General features: G+C 37.1%; 2 protein-coding genes across 2 annotated transcripts; one reads left to right on the top strand and one right to left on the bottom strand.

Annotated features, from left to right (window-relative positions):
• Nucleotides 1-2,065: 2,065 nt before the first annotated feature.
• ddx39b (DEAD (Asp-Glu-Ala-Asp) box polypeptide 39B) lies at nucleotides 2,066-16,970 on the bottom strand. The gene is made up of 11 exons (XM_079829548.1): nucleotides 16,728-16,970; nucleotides 15,662-15,893; nucleotides 15,447-15,574; nucleotides 15,245-15,337; nucleotides 11,126-11,309; nucleotides 10,523-10,641; nucleotides 5,735-5,866; nucleotides 3,706-3,815; nucleotides 3,459-3,603; nucleotides 3,209-3,356; nucleotides 2,066-3,041 (listed from the first exon to the last, which is right to left on the bottom strand). The coding sequence occupies exons 1-11, from the start codon at nucleotides 16,842-16,844 to the stop codon at nucleotides 3,025-3,027; spliced, it is 1,425 nt and encodes a 474-aa protein (XP_079685674.1). The 5' UTR covers nucleotides 16,845-16,970; the 3' UTR covers nucleotides 2,066-3,024.
• Nucleotides 16,848-18,467, top strand: polr1h (RNA polymerase I subunit H). The gene is made up of 5 exons (XM_079829549.1): nucleotides 16,848-16,976; nucleotides 17,095-17,214; nucleotides 17,882-17,985; nucleotides 18,098-18,207; nucleotides 18,333-18,467. The coding sequence occupies exons 2-5, from the start codon at nucleotides 17,097-17,099 to the stop codon at nucleotides 18,355-18,357; spliced, it is 357 nt and encodes a 118-aa protein (XP_079685675.1). The 5' UTR covers nucleotides 16,848-16,976; nucleotides 17,095-17,096; the 3' UTR covers nucleotides 18,358-18,467.
• Nucleotides 18,468-18,541: the final 74 nt, after the last annotated feature.

Below are 18,541 nucleotides of genomic sequence, written 5' to 3' on the forward strand. Positions count from 1 at the left end.
TCATGGGGTAATGTTCATTTTTGGGTGATCTAACCCTTTAATGCTGCTCTTTGCCTGCTCAAAATTTCAGTGTAAAGATGCAACGGCACTTTAAAGCCATAAATTGTGCCAGCTCTGATGCACATTTGCCCCAGTATCAATTTACTGCTGCTTAAAGGTTATTATGCTTTAAAACATTTTAAAAAGTCTGTGTAAAGACACCTAAAAGTCACTTCAGAAGCGCTTCTGGGCAACCATAGTGTAAATGACTTCTGAGTGTCTGATTTCGTTATGGCCTGGGGCCCAGTTGTTCTAAAGTAATCTGATCAGATTTCGGCTATCGAAATTGATCAAATCTTGAAAATGGGTTGGTCATAAAAGGATTTTGAAATCGGATTAGATCATAAAAATCCAATCTTGGTTTTGATCTGGATCAAATCTTCAGTTTGTGTTCTTTTTAGGGAGGGATTGGGATACCTTTGATCAACAACAACAAAAATCCTGATTCCAGCAGAAAGGTGGATTTGAGAAATAAAAATGTAATAACTTTTAAACTGGTCAAAAAATTCAACATCTTTATCGTGTAATACACACACACACACACACACACACACACACACACACACACACACACACACACACACACACACACACACACACACACACACACACACACACACACACACACACACACACACACACACACACACACACACACACACACACACACACACACACACACACACACACACACACACCTTGGTTTACTTCAAATTCAAGGAACTTTCAAGGACTTTCCAGGTCCCATACCCTCAAATTCAAGGACTTAATGGGGGGACACATTTCAAGCGAGAGCATGGTTACATCACGTTACCTTGTAAGATACATTGTTAGTTTTCATGTGTCACAACACAACTATGCAAAAAAGCATTTTTTTTAAAGCAAAGCAAAGTTTATTTTTGGCCATTTGACAGAGATCTGATATTCTATTTGTCGTATTTCTGTAAAAACTGAAACTGAAGAATATTCGGTACATCCTATACTGTATTCTAAAATGATCTGATGTTAACTTTTTGCGTGGATTTTATTGAAAAGAGCTTAGGCTCATGTAACCAGAAGTTAAGATGTATGAATATGCTTTAAAAAAAATTCTTGCCTCATGGGTTTACATTATCTTAACAAGTAAAGCAATTCAACATTACATTAAATAAAATATTTGGGCAATAGATTATCACAAATGTTTTGAACACAATATACAGTCATTGACCGAACATATTTGTATTTGGTGTAAGCACTCAAAACATATTTCAACAGTGAAGATCAGATTTCAGCCTAAGTATTTTTGCAATGTTTCATGGTGTGTCTGTGAAACGTCGAGGTACCATCATAGTAGTTTCGTGCGCATGTGATCGTCATGGCAACGAACAACACAAAGTACCTTGAGCGAGAAACCCTTAATTTTTTTCCCCAGAAAACTTCTTGCACAAAGTAAATTCAAGCACTTTCAATGGCCTCAAAAACTTTACAGGGCCTTGAATTTTTTCCTCTCTTCAGATTAAAAAACTTTCAAGGACCCGTGGGATCCCTGTGCGAGTGTGTGTGTATTTATATATAGCTATTGATTACTTTATCAAGTAGAAGTAGACATACATTTTGACACCATAAAATAATTCCCCTAACAGCTCAATATCTAACAAATATCTTCTCAATATCTAACAAAGTATATTTAATTAAATTTTATATATATATATATATAATAACTGTATATAAACTACTTTAGCACAATCATCAGAGATGAAACCGTATATTTTTATATATATGTTTTTGTCATGTCACATGAGGGCTATGGAATTTCTAAATTGACATGGTGATGGGAGGAAAAACAAATTTGAATTAAGTTTGCATTCCCCCCCAAACACTTGGCATTTACTCTCAACCATGTCCCTTTAGTGCCTCCGTAGGGGTCTAATTGTTTAAAGGAAATTGAAAATAGAAGGGGATGTTTATATTGTTTTCTTTCTCTTCAAATAAAACACTTAAAGTGACCCCACATTGACTCTTCTACCTGTTTATTTTTTTTTTTTTTAGATAGCTAGTAACCTACATTGTGAAATGTAACCCCATTTGGAGCACTGGTAATCCAGATTTGGTCATCTGAAAAAGTGTGTATCTGGATCAGGGTGATCCAGTCCAAATCTACATCATTCTGATCCAGATTAAACTTTTTCAACTGGGACCAGGTGTATTTTGTTAAGGCCCTTCGTTTTCCGTGTTCTGGTTGAGCGTAAAAGCTTTTCAAAGTATATTCTTTTGACTGTGAGCATGGACGTTCTTGGCCTGTTTTTCAAACCATTGTGGACTGCTTGGACACGTGGACTGTGCTGATGACAAATCACATCCGCAAACAAGGGACATTTTAGAGTGTTCAGGTATCACCCAAGAGCCTTGTGAACTGCTTTTAGATCACTAATGTTTAAATAATTGAAAACAAAGTGTCTGTAAATTAAACAAACATATTTTATATGGTTTAACAAGCATTGATAAGTTCAAATAAAGTGGCCATTTGTCTGGCAATTTAACAAATACTGAATATATTTCAATGATACCTACTTTACTGGTAGCAAGCATTCAGGATATACTACTAATATCTTTAATACATTTCAAACAATTTTACATCGATACAACCAACTGTATGGTTCATTATAATCCAGTGATGAAAACTCCTCTCACAGAAAACAAAAATTTTGCCTCTCCATTATAAATAATCTAAAAAACAAGGTAAACAGGAAATTATTCACATTGAAAGGAAAAATAATAAACATTTGAAATACAATTTTCTCCCTTCCAACAGGCAAAAACAGAACTGAACTACTGAGGAGGCATTAAGAAACCCACATATAGGATAACACTGCGATATGAGCTGTTTATTTTAAGTATTTACTAACACCATAACAGTCTTTCTATGTGAATACAAACTCTCAGCTGCTACCAAATGCTACAATGCCATGCATCCTCTGAAGAAACTGCTGCCTGATGTGGTCATCTTCATCGTGTTTGTTCAACTAGGAGAAAAAGATGTACAAGGAGAAACTTTTTTTCATTATCTGGTCTCCCTCATACAAATGTTCTCATTTTGGACCTCTACAGCCCCACACTCCATTCACTTTCATTACATGGAAAAGAGCAACCTAGAAACGACATTGCGGTTCACTGAATTTTTGACACTCACTGTACGACGAGATGTCAATCTCCTCTGGAAGTTCGCTGATGTTCACCTCAAACCTGTCCTGAACATCGTTCAAAGTGCGGGCGTCAGTCTCATCTGACACAAAGGTGATGGCCAGACCCTTCGTTCCAAACCTGCCGGCCCTCGCAACCTGAAGGAATGAGAAAAGTTAAAGCTGTTTAGGTGAATGCATTTACAGCCCATGATTTGGCTTTGTTTGACATTAAGCCATTGTCACATGAACTGAACCGACCCTGTGCAGGTATGTGTCCGAATCTTCAGGCATGTCGTAGTTAAAGGCAATGTTGACTCTTTCGATGTCCATACCTCGGCCAAACAAGTTTGTGGCCACCAGGATTCGTCTCTGAAAATCCTTGAATTGCTGATATCGTGCTAGTCTGGGATAATAATCAGAGCCTCAGATGTGATACGAGCCCAAAAAAAAAATACTACCCTCCGAACTATAACATTAAAGTGCATAATGTGTGAATGTTTTCTACCTTTCATCTTGAGGCATTGCTCTATGAATGGCAATGGCAGGGAAATTTTGCTCCACCAGCAACTGAGCAAGAGCGATACAACGCTGCACCGACTTAACGAAGATCACCACCTGCAATACTAAGCAGCTGTAAAACTGTACCAGCCAATTTTCATCATTAAAATGAAACAACAAATTTCAATGGACCACTTCAAACCAAGTGCAAAAATTAACCCATTGACTTTTTCATAGCGCATGTTAATATTATAAAAAGAAAAACGTTTCAGCAATACAAATAAGCATAGCGCTGTTAATATTAATTACAATGTATATAGAAAGTAAAAGTGGACATAAACATATATGTACATATTAGGGGTGTAACGGTTTGTAACTGTTTCGGTACAGGGCTTCCGGTACTGTGCACGTGTGTACCGAACGGTACTAATGTAATCTTTAACAGTTAACAGTAGGCTTGTTTTACGCGTGGAACACACTTCAATCTGAGTTCCCACATGAACATATTAAGAATTATGTCCATTTTATCACGAAATTCAAACGATAAATGCCGTTTTGACGCTCTTTAATTTGACGTAACAGTCAGTTCAAGCGGCAGCGCGAGTGAACGTGATCATCTCTTCAAAATCTGATGTTGAGGATACATTATTACTGTGTAATCGCTCGATCAGTGTTTCAACGGCGGAAAGACGTCAATAAAACAGCTTGTAAACAATGTCACATAGCATTACATTTACCTCAGAAGTCATTCAGTGTCCACAGCTGTTAGTTCACTAGAGAGATTAACTCTTTCGCTAAATATATGCACTTTATTAGCCTATATATTCATTATATTCTACTTGTTAGTGATGTCTTGAAAATTACAGACACAATGATTACATTTCAACAACGAATTGGAGTAAAAACATAATTTTATAATTAGATTTAGAAGTTAATGCAAAATCTGCCTTATGTGAAGTTTACATGTTTGCATACAAAGTTATTTGAGTGTTGATTATTATATCTAAAAATACTGAATTTAGGCTAATTTGGGCTCTGTTGTCATAGTAATGTGCAAGTAAGGGCTCCCTATTTAGTTTACACCTTACAGCATTAGCAGAGATCATTTTAAAGAAACTTTTAGTTATAATTTAATTAATTTAAGGACAGACACAATTTGTTCAGTAAACTAAGTTTAAATAATAAAAAAAGCAATTTTATATTTAGTTTTCTCTCCCCTGCTGTATCGAACCATGACTTCAAAACCGAGGTACATACCGAACCATCAGTTTTGTGTACAATTACACCCCTAGTACATACACACATATACATAAAACATGACAGTAACGTATATGTTACAAACCATTTCTATTTCAAACAAATGCTGTTCTTTTGAATGTTCTACTCAAAGAATCCTGAAAATCATGGTTTCCTTCAAAATTATTAAGCAGTTCTCTTAAATACTACTACTACTAATATATATATAATAATATTAATTCATGGTATTACTGTTTTTACTGTATTTTTGAAAACTAAATTGAGCCTTGGTGAGCATAAGAGACTTTCAATTTTTTTTTTTTTTTAAATCTTACAGACCCCAAATGATATATAATAGAGTGGTGCAGGTATAATGTCAGAACCCGGAAGACTAATTGGCCGCTGGTTCCTTCGATATTTTCCTATGGGGTTTCTGACGTCATACCTGCACCACTCTATTGCATGCAATTGTTATTTTTAGGTTTAATATTTTAAATCCTTTTCTTTTATCCTCACACAAGTTAACTTCCATGGTTCCATTCCAGAGGATTGTAGTTTGCATTTAAGTTGCATAAACAAAATCTGTATTCAAATGGGTTGAATTGTAGGTTTCATTACAGTCTGTGACCAGAGTGCATGTCACTTTAAGGTAAACAGACATTTATTAGAAAGTGGAAAAATTTGGTGTGAATAGATTTGCAAACTTAAGCAAATAACTTTCTCGAGTCACTCTCGGTTTGAATGGACTTAAACAATGGTCGGGGACTTTTTGTGTGTGTCCTGGTGGACTCACGAGATACCTGGTTGAACTCCAACACATCCAAGAGGTCAAAGAGCTTCCTGTTCTTCTCGTTGTCCTTCAGCTTGACGTAGTACTGCTGGAGGCCGTGAAGCGTCAGCTTGGTCTCATCGTCCACAAAAATTTCCATCGGCTAGGACAACCAGTGGAAGCAGGGGGAAGGTGAGGAGGGGTGGGAGAGGAGTGTGCAGGTTCAGGGGGTTAAGATTGGGTGAAGACACAAACAGGAAAGTTGACAAGACATGGGTGGTGCAGATTATAATGTTACAAGGATGTGAAAGGGGAAGTGGTATATATGACAGTGTGACGCAGGGGTGGAATGGGTGTCAATGTGGACGGAAAGAAGGACACCAGAACACAAAGAAAAACAAGGACAAAAGAGGTATAAAGTTTTTAGCAAAGGACAGTGGTGGGGGAGGGGACGACAATGAGAAGGAGAACATGGTGTTAGAAAGGAGAGTTATGAAACGGCAGGAGAAAGGGAAGGAAGAGAAGGGATGGGGGTTAGATTCACCCTCCCCTCCCATCCCAAGCCAATGAGGACAACACACACACACACCGTCTCAAACACGTTGATAAATGCTACCCTGCTGTCCTAGACTATATTTAGCTACAAATATCAAGCCTAAAATCATATCTGTGCAATTTCTAAAATAAACATTGAAAAACTACAGATCTTTTGAAAAAACACAAAGTAAAACTAATGTGCAGTTGGGAAATGACATGAAAATATATGTTGTAAGGAGTTTTTAGTATAAAGTCAACATGAAATCAAAACTGACCCCTATTTGCTTTCCAATTTGATCAAAGGCGATGTTCACATTGCCAGTCCAAATCAGATTAGAATGTGATCTAAGGCTATGTTCACACTGTCAGTCCAAATCTGATTATTTGTGCATCCGATTGGAATTTGATCTAAGGCTTTGTTCACACTGTCAGTCCAAATCTGATTATTTGTGGATCCGATTGGAATTTGATCCAAGGCTATGTTATGTTCACACCGTCAGTCTAAATCTGATTATTTGTGGATCCAATTGGAATTTGATCTAAGGCGATGTTCACACTGTCAGTCCAAATCAGATTATTTGTGGATCTGATTGGTATCTGACAAAAATGATTGACTGCCCACACTGTGTATCACAACTGTTCTGATCAGATGTGTTTCTCGTAGTGCTTTTGTTTACAGTAATTTCTGCAATGGTTTCTATGGCAATGACATTGCGTTGATAGGCATACATTAACACTAGTGCGTTTTTGTTTTAAAATGAAAACGATTCTTGTTTACACTGGAATGTTTAAAAAAATGATCTCTGTCTACACTGCACGACCGAAAACGCATGTCACATGACTGTGGCATGCGCTTAAAAGTGTAAACAGTTGCCTCTAGCGCATGCAGACAGTTGCATTACTATACAATACAGCGTTTAACTGCACATAGGCTGCTAAAAATGACCACAAAGTCAGCAAAGCATGCAGTTCCGTCTCCGTGTTATTGTTTACACGGTCGTCAAGACTGGTATTGTACAGAGCCGTTGAGAGAGACGGCTCTGGCCTGTGTTTCCCAAAAGAATTGTAACAATAGCCACCAACAGTCTCTATGATCAACTAAGGCATACAATGCTTTTGGGAAACACAGCCCGTCATGTTCCGGTAGCATAATGTGGGCAGCTACGCCACCGTTTTCAAAAGTGTCCGTTTTGGTCCGTTTACACTGAAACACAACTCCAGAGTTTTCAAACTAAAACGGGGTCTGCAGCATTTTTGAAAGTATCTGTTTTTGAGGTTCGAAAATGCAGAATTAGTGTAGACGTAATCATAGCAAAAGTTATGCGTTTTAAAATGAAAACGCACTAGTGTAAACGGGGCCTTATTTACAACGTGTAGCCACTGCGCTGGACTACATCTGAGGCGGTGGCAGAAACGTAGGAGGCTGTTATGCGTGGCTTTATTCCGAACAGTTGTCTTAGTCAGTCGTTCTCAAAACTACATTATATGTTAATTTTCTGCTCGATCTGCACTTTGCAACATCACAAACTTGTTTCTGCAGCGACATTCAGCATGCTTCCTAGTTTTCCTAGTTAACAAAAGTTTTACGTGCTGTGAGAAAGTGGCATAAACCAGACATTATCAGAATAGAGTGGTCAGACTGAAATGGATTTACAGAAATTTGAATAGGATTCAAATTTGAATTTGAATGAGATTTGAATAGAATTTCAATCCACATATGAATGTAGCTCAAAACAGATTTGTAAAAACTGCATTTTATGTGATTTCTTTTTGCCGTTCACACTTGCTAACTATAATCGGATTTCAATCAGATATGCACAAAATTTGAATTTGGGCTGACAGTCCGAACATGGCTTAATGTGTTCATATGCATTATGAATGATCTAGGAATCACATTATCTAGGTTCCGATTCCACAATTTCAGCTGGACTAAAGTATCTGCATAACATTTTAAAAATATGAATAGTTGCTTTTGTCTGACTGAAAAATGTTTTTTAAAGTGCATTTAAACGAACATATTATTTTAGGTTACTGGGAATGCAGCCGTTCAGTATATCAGTTAATGTGGTAAATTATAGTGATAACAATTGACAGATATAAAAAAAATAAAAACAATTGGATAAAAAGTCTTAAAGGGATAGTTCACCCAAAAATGAAAATACATTATTTACTCACCAAGTTGCTCCAAACTTATATACATTTCTTTCAAAAGAAGATATTTTGAAGAATATGGGTAACCAAACAGTTGATGGGCCCCATTGGAATTTCTTTTTCTGTGAACTATCCCTTTAGCATGTTCCGGTGGTGTTTCAGTTGACTGCAAAGTTTATCCCAATATGGTCTGTACACTTTTTTTTACCATCCAATCAAGTCCAGCCCCATCTTTTTATTTTTTCCTATTTTCGTTCCGTTTCATGCTGACTAAACACTTATACACAACCTCACATTATTACTGCAACAGTGTAACCTTTAGCAGTAGGATGTTCTAACTAACAAATCTATTCAGAAGGCCAAATTCGTCCACCAGATTGCTTAGTTAAATATACAGAGAACATCCTCAATCTGGTCTATCTGTGCAGGTGGGAGACTCATGTTTTAGGATCTGGGCTACTAATACAAGGGTTGTGGGAAGAATAACAAATAGTGGTAGCAGCCAAATAGCCAAGCCAAGTAAAAGTAACTGGCATCACAATTCTGCTCTATCACTATTGGGCCCACAACAAAAGCACTACACTCCACCTTTATTAATGTATAACACATCTTTGCACTTACCTTAGAGATGTTAAGGCAAATCTATCTTCACTTCCTGTCAATCAATCCTCTATTTGCTGCTGAGCTGGTCTGTCTAAAGCTCATTATACTATATTGTCTTCAACCTACTAATGCTGACATCTCAATGTGCATAGTATTTATGTATAGTATCTCTCACTAAATGTTTGAATCAGTTTTCAGAGTCTTTATTTGATAGTATATTATGGTGCAACAGGAATTTGTTCTTAGTAAAGCCATGGCGCTTTGAGGTAACGCCCCTCACAAGTCATTCAGATTTTTTTTTAAAGGTGCTCAAAGTTGAATTTTACTATTGATGGTTTCTGTTTGAGTCACGGCTTTCAGTTGCCACCTAATGGTTCTTCAAGAGCGTCTATCTACACCCGCGCATATCTCCTCTCTCCTCTAAGTTTCTTCATCATCTCATCCCTCTCGCTCCAGTCTTCCGCAGCTTAATCCTCCCTTTCTCTTTCTTGTCTTGTCCCTCACACCCGCGCATACTTTCTTCTCTGTTTCGGACCGGTTTCATTGCCTTGACTTTAACTTAGAAACAGACACTTTTTTCTTGGGGGCAGATGAGGAACCGTGCTAATCACAGACTGTCAGCTGGATTGATGAAGAGCTGATCCATCATTGGCTGGTCCACCTGAACTCATTTATGCTGCCAATGACTGAATCTTTTTGTTTCGCTTTATTCCTCAGATGATTTCATTGTGCTGTCTGCTTTGTTAAAGAGTAATTAATTGCAGCCCTGGAGTGCCAGTTTGTCGTGAATCTAATGTCGTTTTTAGCAGCTGGCTTGCTTTGTTGGGCCGATACTTTATCAGTTTTAGTTTTATGCCCCTTGAGAGTCTCTGGCAGCTGGCAAAAGAATTCATGAAGCTCCAACAAGTGCTTCTTTTAATTAAAGGTTATTTGAGGACAAATCTCCAGGCTGGAATTACAGTCAGGCAGGAACTAAAGCAATCTGTCTTGATAAATAGATACTGCGAGTTAAGTATTATTTAAATATGAAGGATTTTGTTAGAGTTAGGTTGAGTTTTTTTCATTTTTAACTCAAAGTCCCTAAATGATTTTAAAAGATGTGTTTATGCTTTGATTTATGGCCCTGAAGTGTATTTTGAGATACACTACATCCTTCCCTTAAAGACATCCTCTTACTCTGTTTAAAATATATTAAATGGACTCTTCATGACTTTAGCAAAGGTTGTTAAAGGACCTATTTAAATTTACAGAGGATTGAGCCTGATGGATGGTGCATTATCTGTTGGCCAAACGGACGGTGACTGTGTTTGCCAATGCCGACGCAGCGCTGCCAGCTGAGGCGGGGATTAAGGACTTAACATCTTTTTCACTGTGCCTCTATTAGTTAACAGTCTGTGATTAGGAGAGGGGCATTTAGCGTTATGATGTCTCAGGGAGGCCATAAATGGATCTCTTTCAGGTGTACATGAGGTGGTCTTGTGAAGGGAAGGAGCTGTTGACATGGTAGAAGTAGGAGAGGCGTAATTACATCTTGCATGAACTTTCTGCAGACGGGACGGATCTCTTTACTCAGGGTAGCACTGAACATCATGACTTGCTTCTCGTGAGGAGTCATACGAAAGATTTCCTGGACATCACGCCGCATGTCTGCACGGGACAGTATAACAAAAATGCATTTATATTATTAAAAACGAATTACTGAAATTCCATGTTGAAATTATCAGCATTGTACTGTTTCTGAACTATATAGTGTCAGTATGAATAGTGTGCACAGATATCTTTCAAAAATAGAGAAAATGTGCAGTGAACTACAAAGGACAATGGACAGAATGTTCTATCCCACAATGCAGTTCACTTGACCTAATGTTTTAGTGTGATTATTTGATTTGACTGTCAAAAGTTGAAATTTTTACTTAAAACTGAATTAAAATACAGTCACCATTTATTTCATACAACTGCACAAAGGTCATGTGTCAATGTAGCATTCTACTGGCTATCGAGGAATAATGCCTACTGTTTCACTTAATGCTTTTAAAGATAAAGTAGGCAGTACACAGTGTACTGCACACTATTAAGTAAGTCAATTCCGATTTCAGAACACAGCCATAGTCTCTCTCAATAAAAAGCTCACCAAGTTGCTCCAGCATCTTGTCACATTCATCAAGGATGAAGTGCTTGATGTGTCGCAGGTTGAGGCTCTTGTTGCGAGACAGAGCTAGAATACGTCCAGGAGTTCCCACCACCACATGAGGGCTCTCTTTCTTCAGCACCTCCTCATCCTTCTTTATAGATAAACCCCCAAAGAACACTGCCACCTGGGGGAGAGAGACAACGTAAGCAAACGCACTTGAGAAAAGTTTGTGTCTTTGAAATTAAACTTCTGAATTTGCAGTGATGTGGCAAACAAGAAGGGTAAGTGTTTTGAAATGTAATTTTAAGTGTAGGTTTTATTAATCAGTATGGATTACCCATAAATATGTGGACAAACATTAGATGATATTAATATTTGAAATGGCTATTAAAAATTATGTTTAATAAAATAGCTTTCATTTTACAGTGGAAAAAAAAGTCATTTCCTCCATTAAAAATCACACATCAACATATAATTAACAGATTAATGTATCATATTTGCTAAATGAAATCCAATACTTGTTTTTCTTTAAAACATTGGGTTGCTGATTCCAAAAATAGTGGCCATTTTGCTCTAATATGTCACACTTTCTTACAAAATATTATGGCCAGTGACAGAAGAAAATGCAAGCATGACCCAGATGTTTTCTGCCTGTGAGAGTTTTACTACATCCAAACAGCAACAGAAAAGTTAAATTATATATTTTGAATTGTTCTTTTTGAAACTTATGACATTTATTGGCTTTAATTATTTTTATAAGTGCATTAAAGCTGATCCATACATACATATACATACATACATACATACATACACACATTCTTAGTTAAAACATTCCCTTTACATTTATCTTCACTTGAGAATAATGATGAATATTGTCTGAACCTCTCACTGAGAGAAAAGTACAACTTATTAGTATGTTTTGGTAAGGTTTCCTGATCAGAGCCAGAGCTTGATTAACTTCAGCCTTGACGAAGTGGTGTATCTGTGTGTGTGTGCGCGCTAGTATTCTTTGTTACAGATCCTGTATTGGTGAGGTGAACAACTGGCACCCAAGGGGAGTTAAAATGGCTAGTTGCCTGATTAGCTGGAGCCTAGAAGCGTAGAGCCATGACCACAGAGGGTCACTTCGAGCCTAAATAATCAGTCCAAACGTGGAGATTTTCTAAATGCATCTATTTCTTAACCAATCAGAATCATTCAGCCTGAAGTAATGATGTAGCTTAGTGACCTGTGTAAAGTATAATTGCAGTGGATTTGTGAATGTACGGCAAAGCAGCCAAAGAACTCCTTGCTGAGTGTTGAAGCTGACTTCTGCTGATGAACCTCCAAACTATTCTTCAGCAAAATGTTCTTTAAAGGGTAACTTCAGTGATTTAGCATTAAGCTTTGTATCAGTAGAAACCCCGTAGTATATTTGAATTATGGTACTTCCCCCCCTCATATCCCCCTGAGACAAGAGAATTATGCATTTTATTTATGGTAAAAATCCTGAGATGACGTAAATATCGTCATTTTGCGTCATCTGAGGATTTTTGGCCAGAGGCTAGAGACTACAACCAGTAGAGGGAGCTGTTCCGCATGTTATGAACCCGCCCACAGGGGAGGGATCTCACTCACAGAATGTAAATGAGCTTGGCTTGGCCTTGGGCATTCATAACGGAGCAGTGCAGAGCAAAGTGAGTGTTTCAACTATTTTTTAAATGAATTCCTATGAAAGTTTAGCTTCCATATGCGATCAGAAAACGCTCCAGACTGGACACGCGCTGAGAATGACTGTCGCGCTTACCTCAGCTCTTACTTCCCTCTCGAGATGAATGAGATCTGACTCCTGCTGCGTTTGTCCTGTGAATTTCGTTCGGCTCACTCACACTTTATTGAAAAGACACGTTCAGTTTTTAATTGTAGTGTTTATTTTCTAACTGAACGAAATTATTGTATTGTGTATTATGAAGATCAAAACAATGCTGGGGGCGTTGTAGGGAGTGGCATAGTAGGGCAGCGAAGCAAGAGCATTCTGGGAGTTTTTGTCTTTCATCCACATGAGACAAATACATTTTCTATCTTTTCCCAGTCTAGAAGGCACCAAATTCAAATATAATTTCACATTTCTACAACATAAATGACCCAGTTTAAATACACATTCATCTTCCCAGCGCTGAAGTGCCCTTTTAATTGATTGCATCTCTTGACTCCAGGGGCCTCATTTATAAACGTTGCGTACGCCCAAAAGAAGGCGTACGCCACTCTCTACGCAATAATTGGTATTTATAAAAAAGCAAACTTGACGGGAAAATGTGTGATCCTTCACGCAAGCTCTGACCCAGGCGTACGCACAAAAACGGGTGAAATGAGAAATGGCGACACCGTCGGCAGATGGAAGAAACACATGAAAGTGTGTGAAACTGTAGACCGTTGTGTAAAAGAAATGGCAATACTGCCTCTCATAAATAACTTGAAGACTTCACAAAGCAAGTATTACAATTAAAAGCCTACACGAACACCCGTTTGATCGATCTGCAGTGTAAAACAAACAAAATCAAAACGAAAATTACAACAGAAATGCAACAAAAAAAAAGTGAAATATGTTCTGCAACAATATTGGCATGTTATGCAATTCATCCTCATAAATAATATGGTAAACCGAACGAAATAATGTACAAAACTGATATTCTCGTCAATGTGTCCGTCTGGCGGAGCAGATATAGATGCAATTAGATAGACAGATAGATAGATAATTAGGGAGATATATAGATAAATAGATAGATAGATGTATTAATTGTCCACTGGGGAAAGTTGTTTTCATAGTAAAGATTTCTTCATCAGCTACGGAATCATGGTATTCATGCAAATGCCTTTAGTTTGTTTTATTTTCGATAAAATAACATATAACGTATGTCTCAACCATTCAGAAAATAGGGATAGGGATTAATAGGGATTCCCCAATAATTGGCGCCAGTCTCTCATCAAGAGGGGTCAGCTTCGGTGTCCCCTCTACCCCACCCGTGGCAGACACACTCTGGCGATGGAGCGCTAGACGCTTTTTTGCCTCGACTTTGATGTCCGACCATTTCTTCTTTTTTTTCGGCCACGGTCCGAGGTTGTGAGGCTACAGCATTTACGGCGTCTGCAACCTTTTGCACCTCAAGTGCCTTTTTGGCATTAGTAATGCCCACACTGTGCCCTCCAAAAAATATTTTTCTCCTATTTTCCACCTCGCCAACGATAATTTCTACTTCACATTGAGTGAAGTTACGTTTTTTTGATTTCCTCTCTGTATTTGCCATGATTTCGCAATCGATGAATATTAACTTGTGGGCGTTTCACAGACTATTTATGGGCAACTATGGGCGTGACATGAAGCCGCAAAAGCTGCGCTACATTTAGAATAGATTGTGATTTATTAAGGGAAAACTGCGTAGGATGTGCGTGCGCACGGTTTTATAAATCCGAATATTTCTGTGCGTACGCACGTCCTATGTTTCATCCATACGCCACTTCTGACGCAAATCCTACGCAAAGTTTTATAAATGAGGCCCCTGGTCTTCATTCATCATATCTGGTCGATGGGTCTTTAATTGTAAAATCCCCTACTAAAATATATTATATAATTTTGGTGAAATTTGTGTAAAAAAACAACAACAAAAAACACAATAATCATCAGATTTTTTCTTTTATAAAAATGCTGCAGCAGGGCTGTGCTATTTTTGTATACCATTATATGTGAACAATTGGGTGGACATTTTTGGTACTGTATGCAAAAATATAATTATTTTTGACAGTACTACATGAAGTTTAGATAAAGATATCAAATCGGTTGAGAAATGCATTCCGCATATCAGGTAGGAATCAGTTGTCTAAACTAATGATACAATTTGTTTTGTTCCAAAACTTGTTGTTGAATAATGAAATTCATCAGCAGTGTGACTGATGGTTTCGCCATTAAATCACAATTCAGTAAATTCCTCTTCCTGTCATTCCAATTTCAGAAACTTCTGTGGCGCATTCCCAATTATATTTAATTCCAACTCGTGAATTTTTTTTTTTTATCTATCCCAAATGTTTTCCAGAGTACAGATCAGAACAGTTTTTATAGTATTTGCTATATATAAATCTTCCTACCTTGACAGTAGGCATGTATTTGGAGAAGCGCTCATACTCTTTGCTGATCTGGAATGCCAGCTCTCGGGTATGACACATCACCAACACTGATACCTAGGTGAGAACAATTACTGGTGAACCCCAAATTATTGAAAGACACAAAGCACACTTTATTTATGTCTTAGTTCTTTGTTTTCAGAGCCTTTTAAAAGAGAGCTGTTACCTGACCGGTCACTGGCTCCAGCTGCTGAAGGGTGGCCAACACAAAGACAGCCGTCTTCCCCATTCCAGACTTGGCCTGACATAATACATCCATCCCCAAGATCGCCTGAGGAATGCATTCATGCTGAACTGAAAGAGGAAAAACAGAAATATATTCATAATTAAACTTAACTGATATCAAAGGATCATATCATGAGCATATGTAGAATTGCTCACCCTCAGATGGATGCTCAAAGCCACAGTCCACTATAGCTCTCAGGAGTTCTGGTTTGAGAAGGAAATCCCTGAATCCTGATGAGTGGATGGACACATATGACCCTTTGACCCCTCCTTTCCTGATGGATATGATGCCGTCGTTGTGTCCAAGCCCTACATCCCCAGCAACATTTGCATCAACCTCATCCTCCTCATAGTCTAACAGCTCATTCTCAACATCGTTCTCCGTCATCTTGCAGAGAGATAGGAATAAGACAACAATAAATGCAAAAATAGGATGAAAGATATGTTGGTGTAACTGATAGCGCCTCTTTCTGTTAATCATTGTTATCTGCTACTTTATTATGTGTATTATTATTTGACATAATTGACATTTTACTACATATATATCCACATGTATGTGTGTTAATAAAATGTGGATGTTATCAAATCTAAATAACATTAAATACTAAATATTTTATTAGATTTTATTACATATTTATAATCATAACATGATCATAAATTACATTATAATTGTAAATGTGTGTTTGTGTGTTATTTTATTAGATTTGATGACATACACAGACTTTGAGATTAAACAACGCTTAATTATAACAGCCATTAAACACTAAAATAAAAGTATCTAGTATTATATGCTAGAAATTAATATTCATTTAAAGCTGTTGTTTTACGTTAATTAATACGCAAGTAATTAAGGGGGCAGTTTGCTTTAAACTAAGAAACTTTCCCCCGGTTTAAGCCAGTCCCAGACCAAAATGCACGTTTTAACTGTTTTAACTTAGAGCAGCTTGAACTGACATATTTTAAAATATGTCAGTGCCATTGTTTTGTCTGAATGTTTATTAAAGCTACTTAAATATCCTAATTGGATGAGCCCTGTCTGTGAAACCAGGCCTATATCAAAAATTAGCTGCAGCTTATCCATTTAGCCCAAAATACGCAACGGGCCAAATCATACACTATAACACAGTATTCCTGTGTGTTTTCTAACGGAATATACAGTCTATTGTCACTTCCCGTGTTGATTTTTGAATTGTTTTAGTATTAAATAATCGCAGTTAGTTACCTCGAAATGCTGTATGAAGCAGTTTGATTTCACTACACCTGCTGGATACGTCTGCAACGTCATCAACATGCGACAAATAGAGTGTTTTGATGAAGGACCCAACATGTGGAGCTGCATGAACTGCCTTCAGAAGAGACGTCTCAGTTTCTAGCGAAGAAATCGTGTTGTTGTTATTATTGAAAATAGCGTAGATATAGCAACACTGTTACCACCGGCAAGTTTAAGACAATTGTGTTTGAGCTTTGATAAGTAAGTTATGTTTATGTAGACACGTGTCACACGTTTGTTACTCATGTGTTAGTTACAGAAGTCCTAACTCGATCGTTGTAGTGTGTAAAATAAATCTATGTAATCATTTTCCCCCCAGCAATGTCATGTTTTAGAGGTGACCTCGACTTTTGCCCTGAATGCGGGAACATTCTCCCAGTGCCTGACAGGAAAAGTACTATTACCTGCCCTCGATGCTCTTTCGAAATCCCTGTTCAAGGTGAGAGAGATGTTTTTAATGTCATAAAAAGTAATTAAAAAAGTGTAGTTCAGAGAAAAGCTCTTAAATAAAGAATATATATAAATATACATTTTCTTAAGTATATTCATGCATGCATGTGTGTGTATTTATCATATTTATATACAGTGAGGAAAATAAGTATTTGAACACCCTGCTATTTTGCAAGTTCTCCCACTTAGAAATCATGGAGGGGTCTGAAATTGTTATTGTAGGTGCATGTCCACTGTGAGAGACGACATAATCTAAAAAAAAAAAAATCCAGAAATCACAATGTATGATTTTTTTTTAGATTATGTCTCTCACAGTGGACATGCACCTACGATAACAATTTCAGACCCCTCCATGATTTCTAAGTGGGAGAACTTGCAAAATAGCTGGGTGTTCAAATACTTATTTTCCTCACTGTACATATTAGTTATACACAGCACACACACACACATTATGTAAACACAAACGTTTATTTTGGATGCAAATCATGCGATTAATCGTGATTAATCGATTTGACAGCACTAATATAAATATATAATAAAGTGTGTGTGTGTGTGTGGAATATATATATATATTACAGCACTAAAACTAAAAGTTTGAAAACTCCTGATTTATGGAATAAACAAATAAATTAATGATCTGTTGGATTCTCTCTCAGAATTCACAGGTCAAGTTATTAAGTCGTCGGTGGTGTTTAATCCTTTGGACCAGAGCTCCAGCACTGGTGAAAGTGTGGAAGATTCTGAATTGAAGGGGCCAGTGGTAAGTTGTTTCAAAATACAGTAATTCATTCTTGAAAACTATTAGTTCTGTTTGTAATGTCACCCAATAGACTTTTTCGCCTGTTTCTCATTTTCTGCAAACGTTTCATCAGATTGACAGGAGATGTTCTCGTTGTAATAAAGAGGGAATGGTGTATCATACAAGACAGATGAGATCTGCAGATGAAGGGCAGACCGTCTTCTTCACGTGTATACACTGCAGGTAATTATGCAAATTAATTTAGACATATCTAAACAGTTTAGACACTGTTTTAAGTTATTATAATTGCCATCAGTTCAATCTGTCAGTGTACTGACAGGAAACATTATTCCCTTTTTTTGTTACAGGTACCAAGAAAAGGAGGATTCATGAGAAAATTATATTTGCTGCTGTTCTTGTCTTTTACATTTATTGGTTGTCAGAATTTAAATATTATGAAATATTAAAAATGTGTTCTATATGTCCACAATGTTATTAAAAATACTAAATAAAAAGAATGTGTGAGTTTTTTGAAAGGTTAATTTAGAATTAATATTATACAGTTTACGTTTATAAT

The sequence above is a fragment of the Gobio gobio genome (assembly GCF_949357685.1).
Source record: "Gobio gobio genome assembly, chromosome: 11".
NCBI classification, from domain to species: domain Eukaryota; kingdom Metazoa; phylum Chordata; class Actinopteri; order Cypriniformes; family Gobionidae; genus Gobio; species Gobio gobio.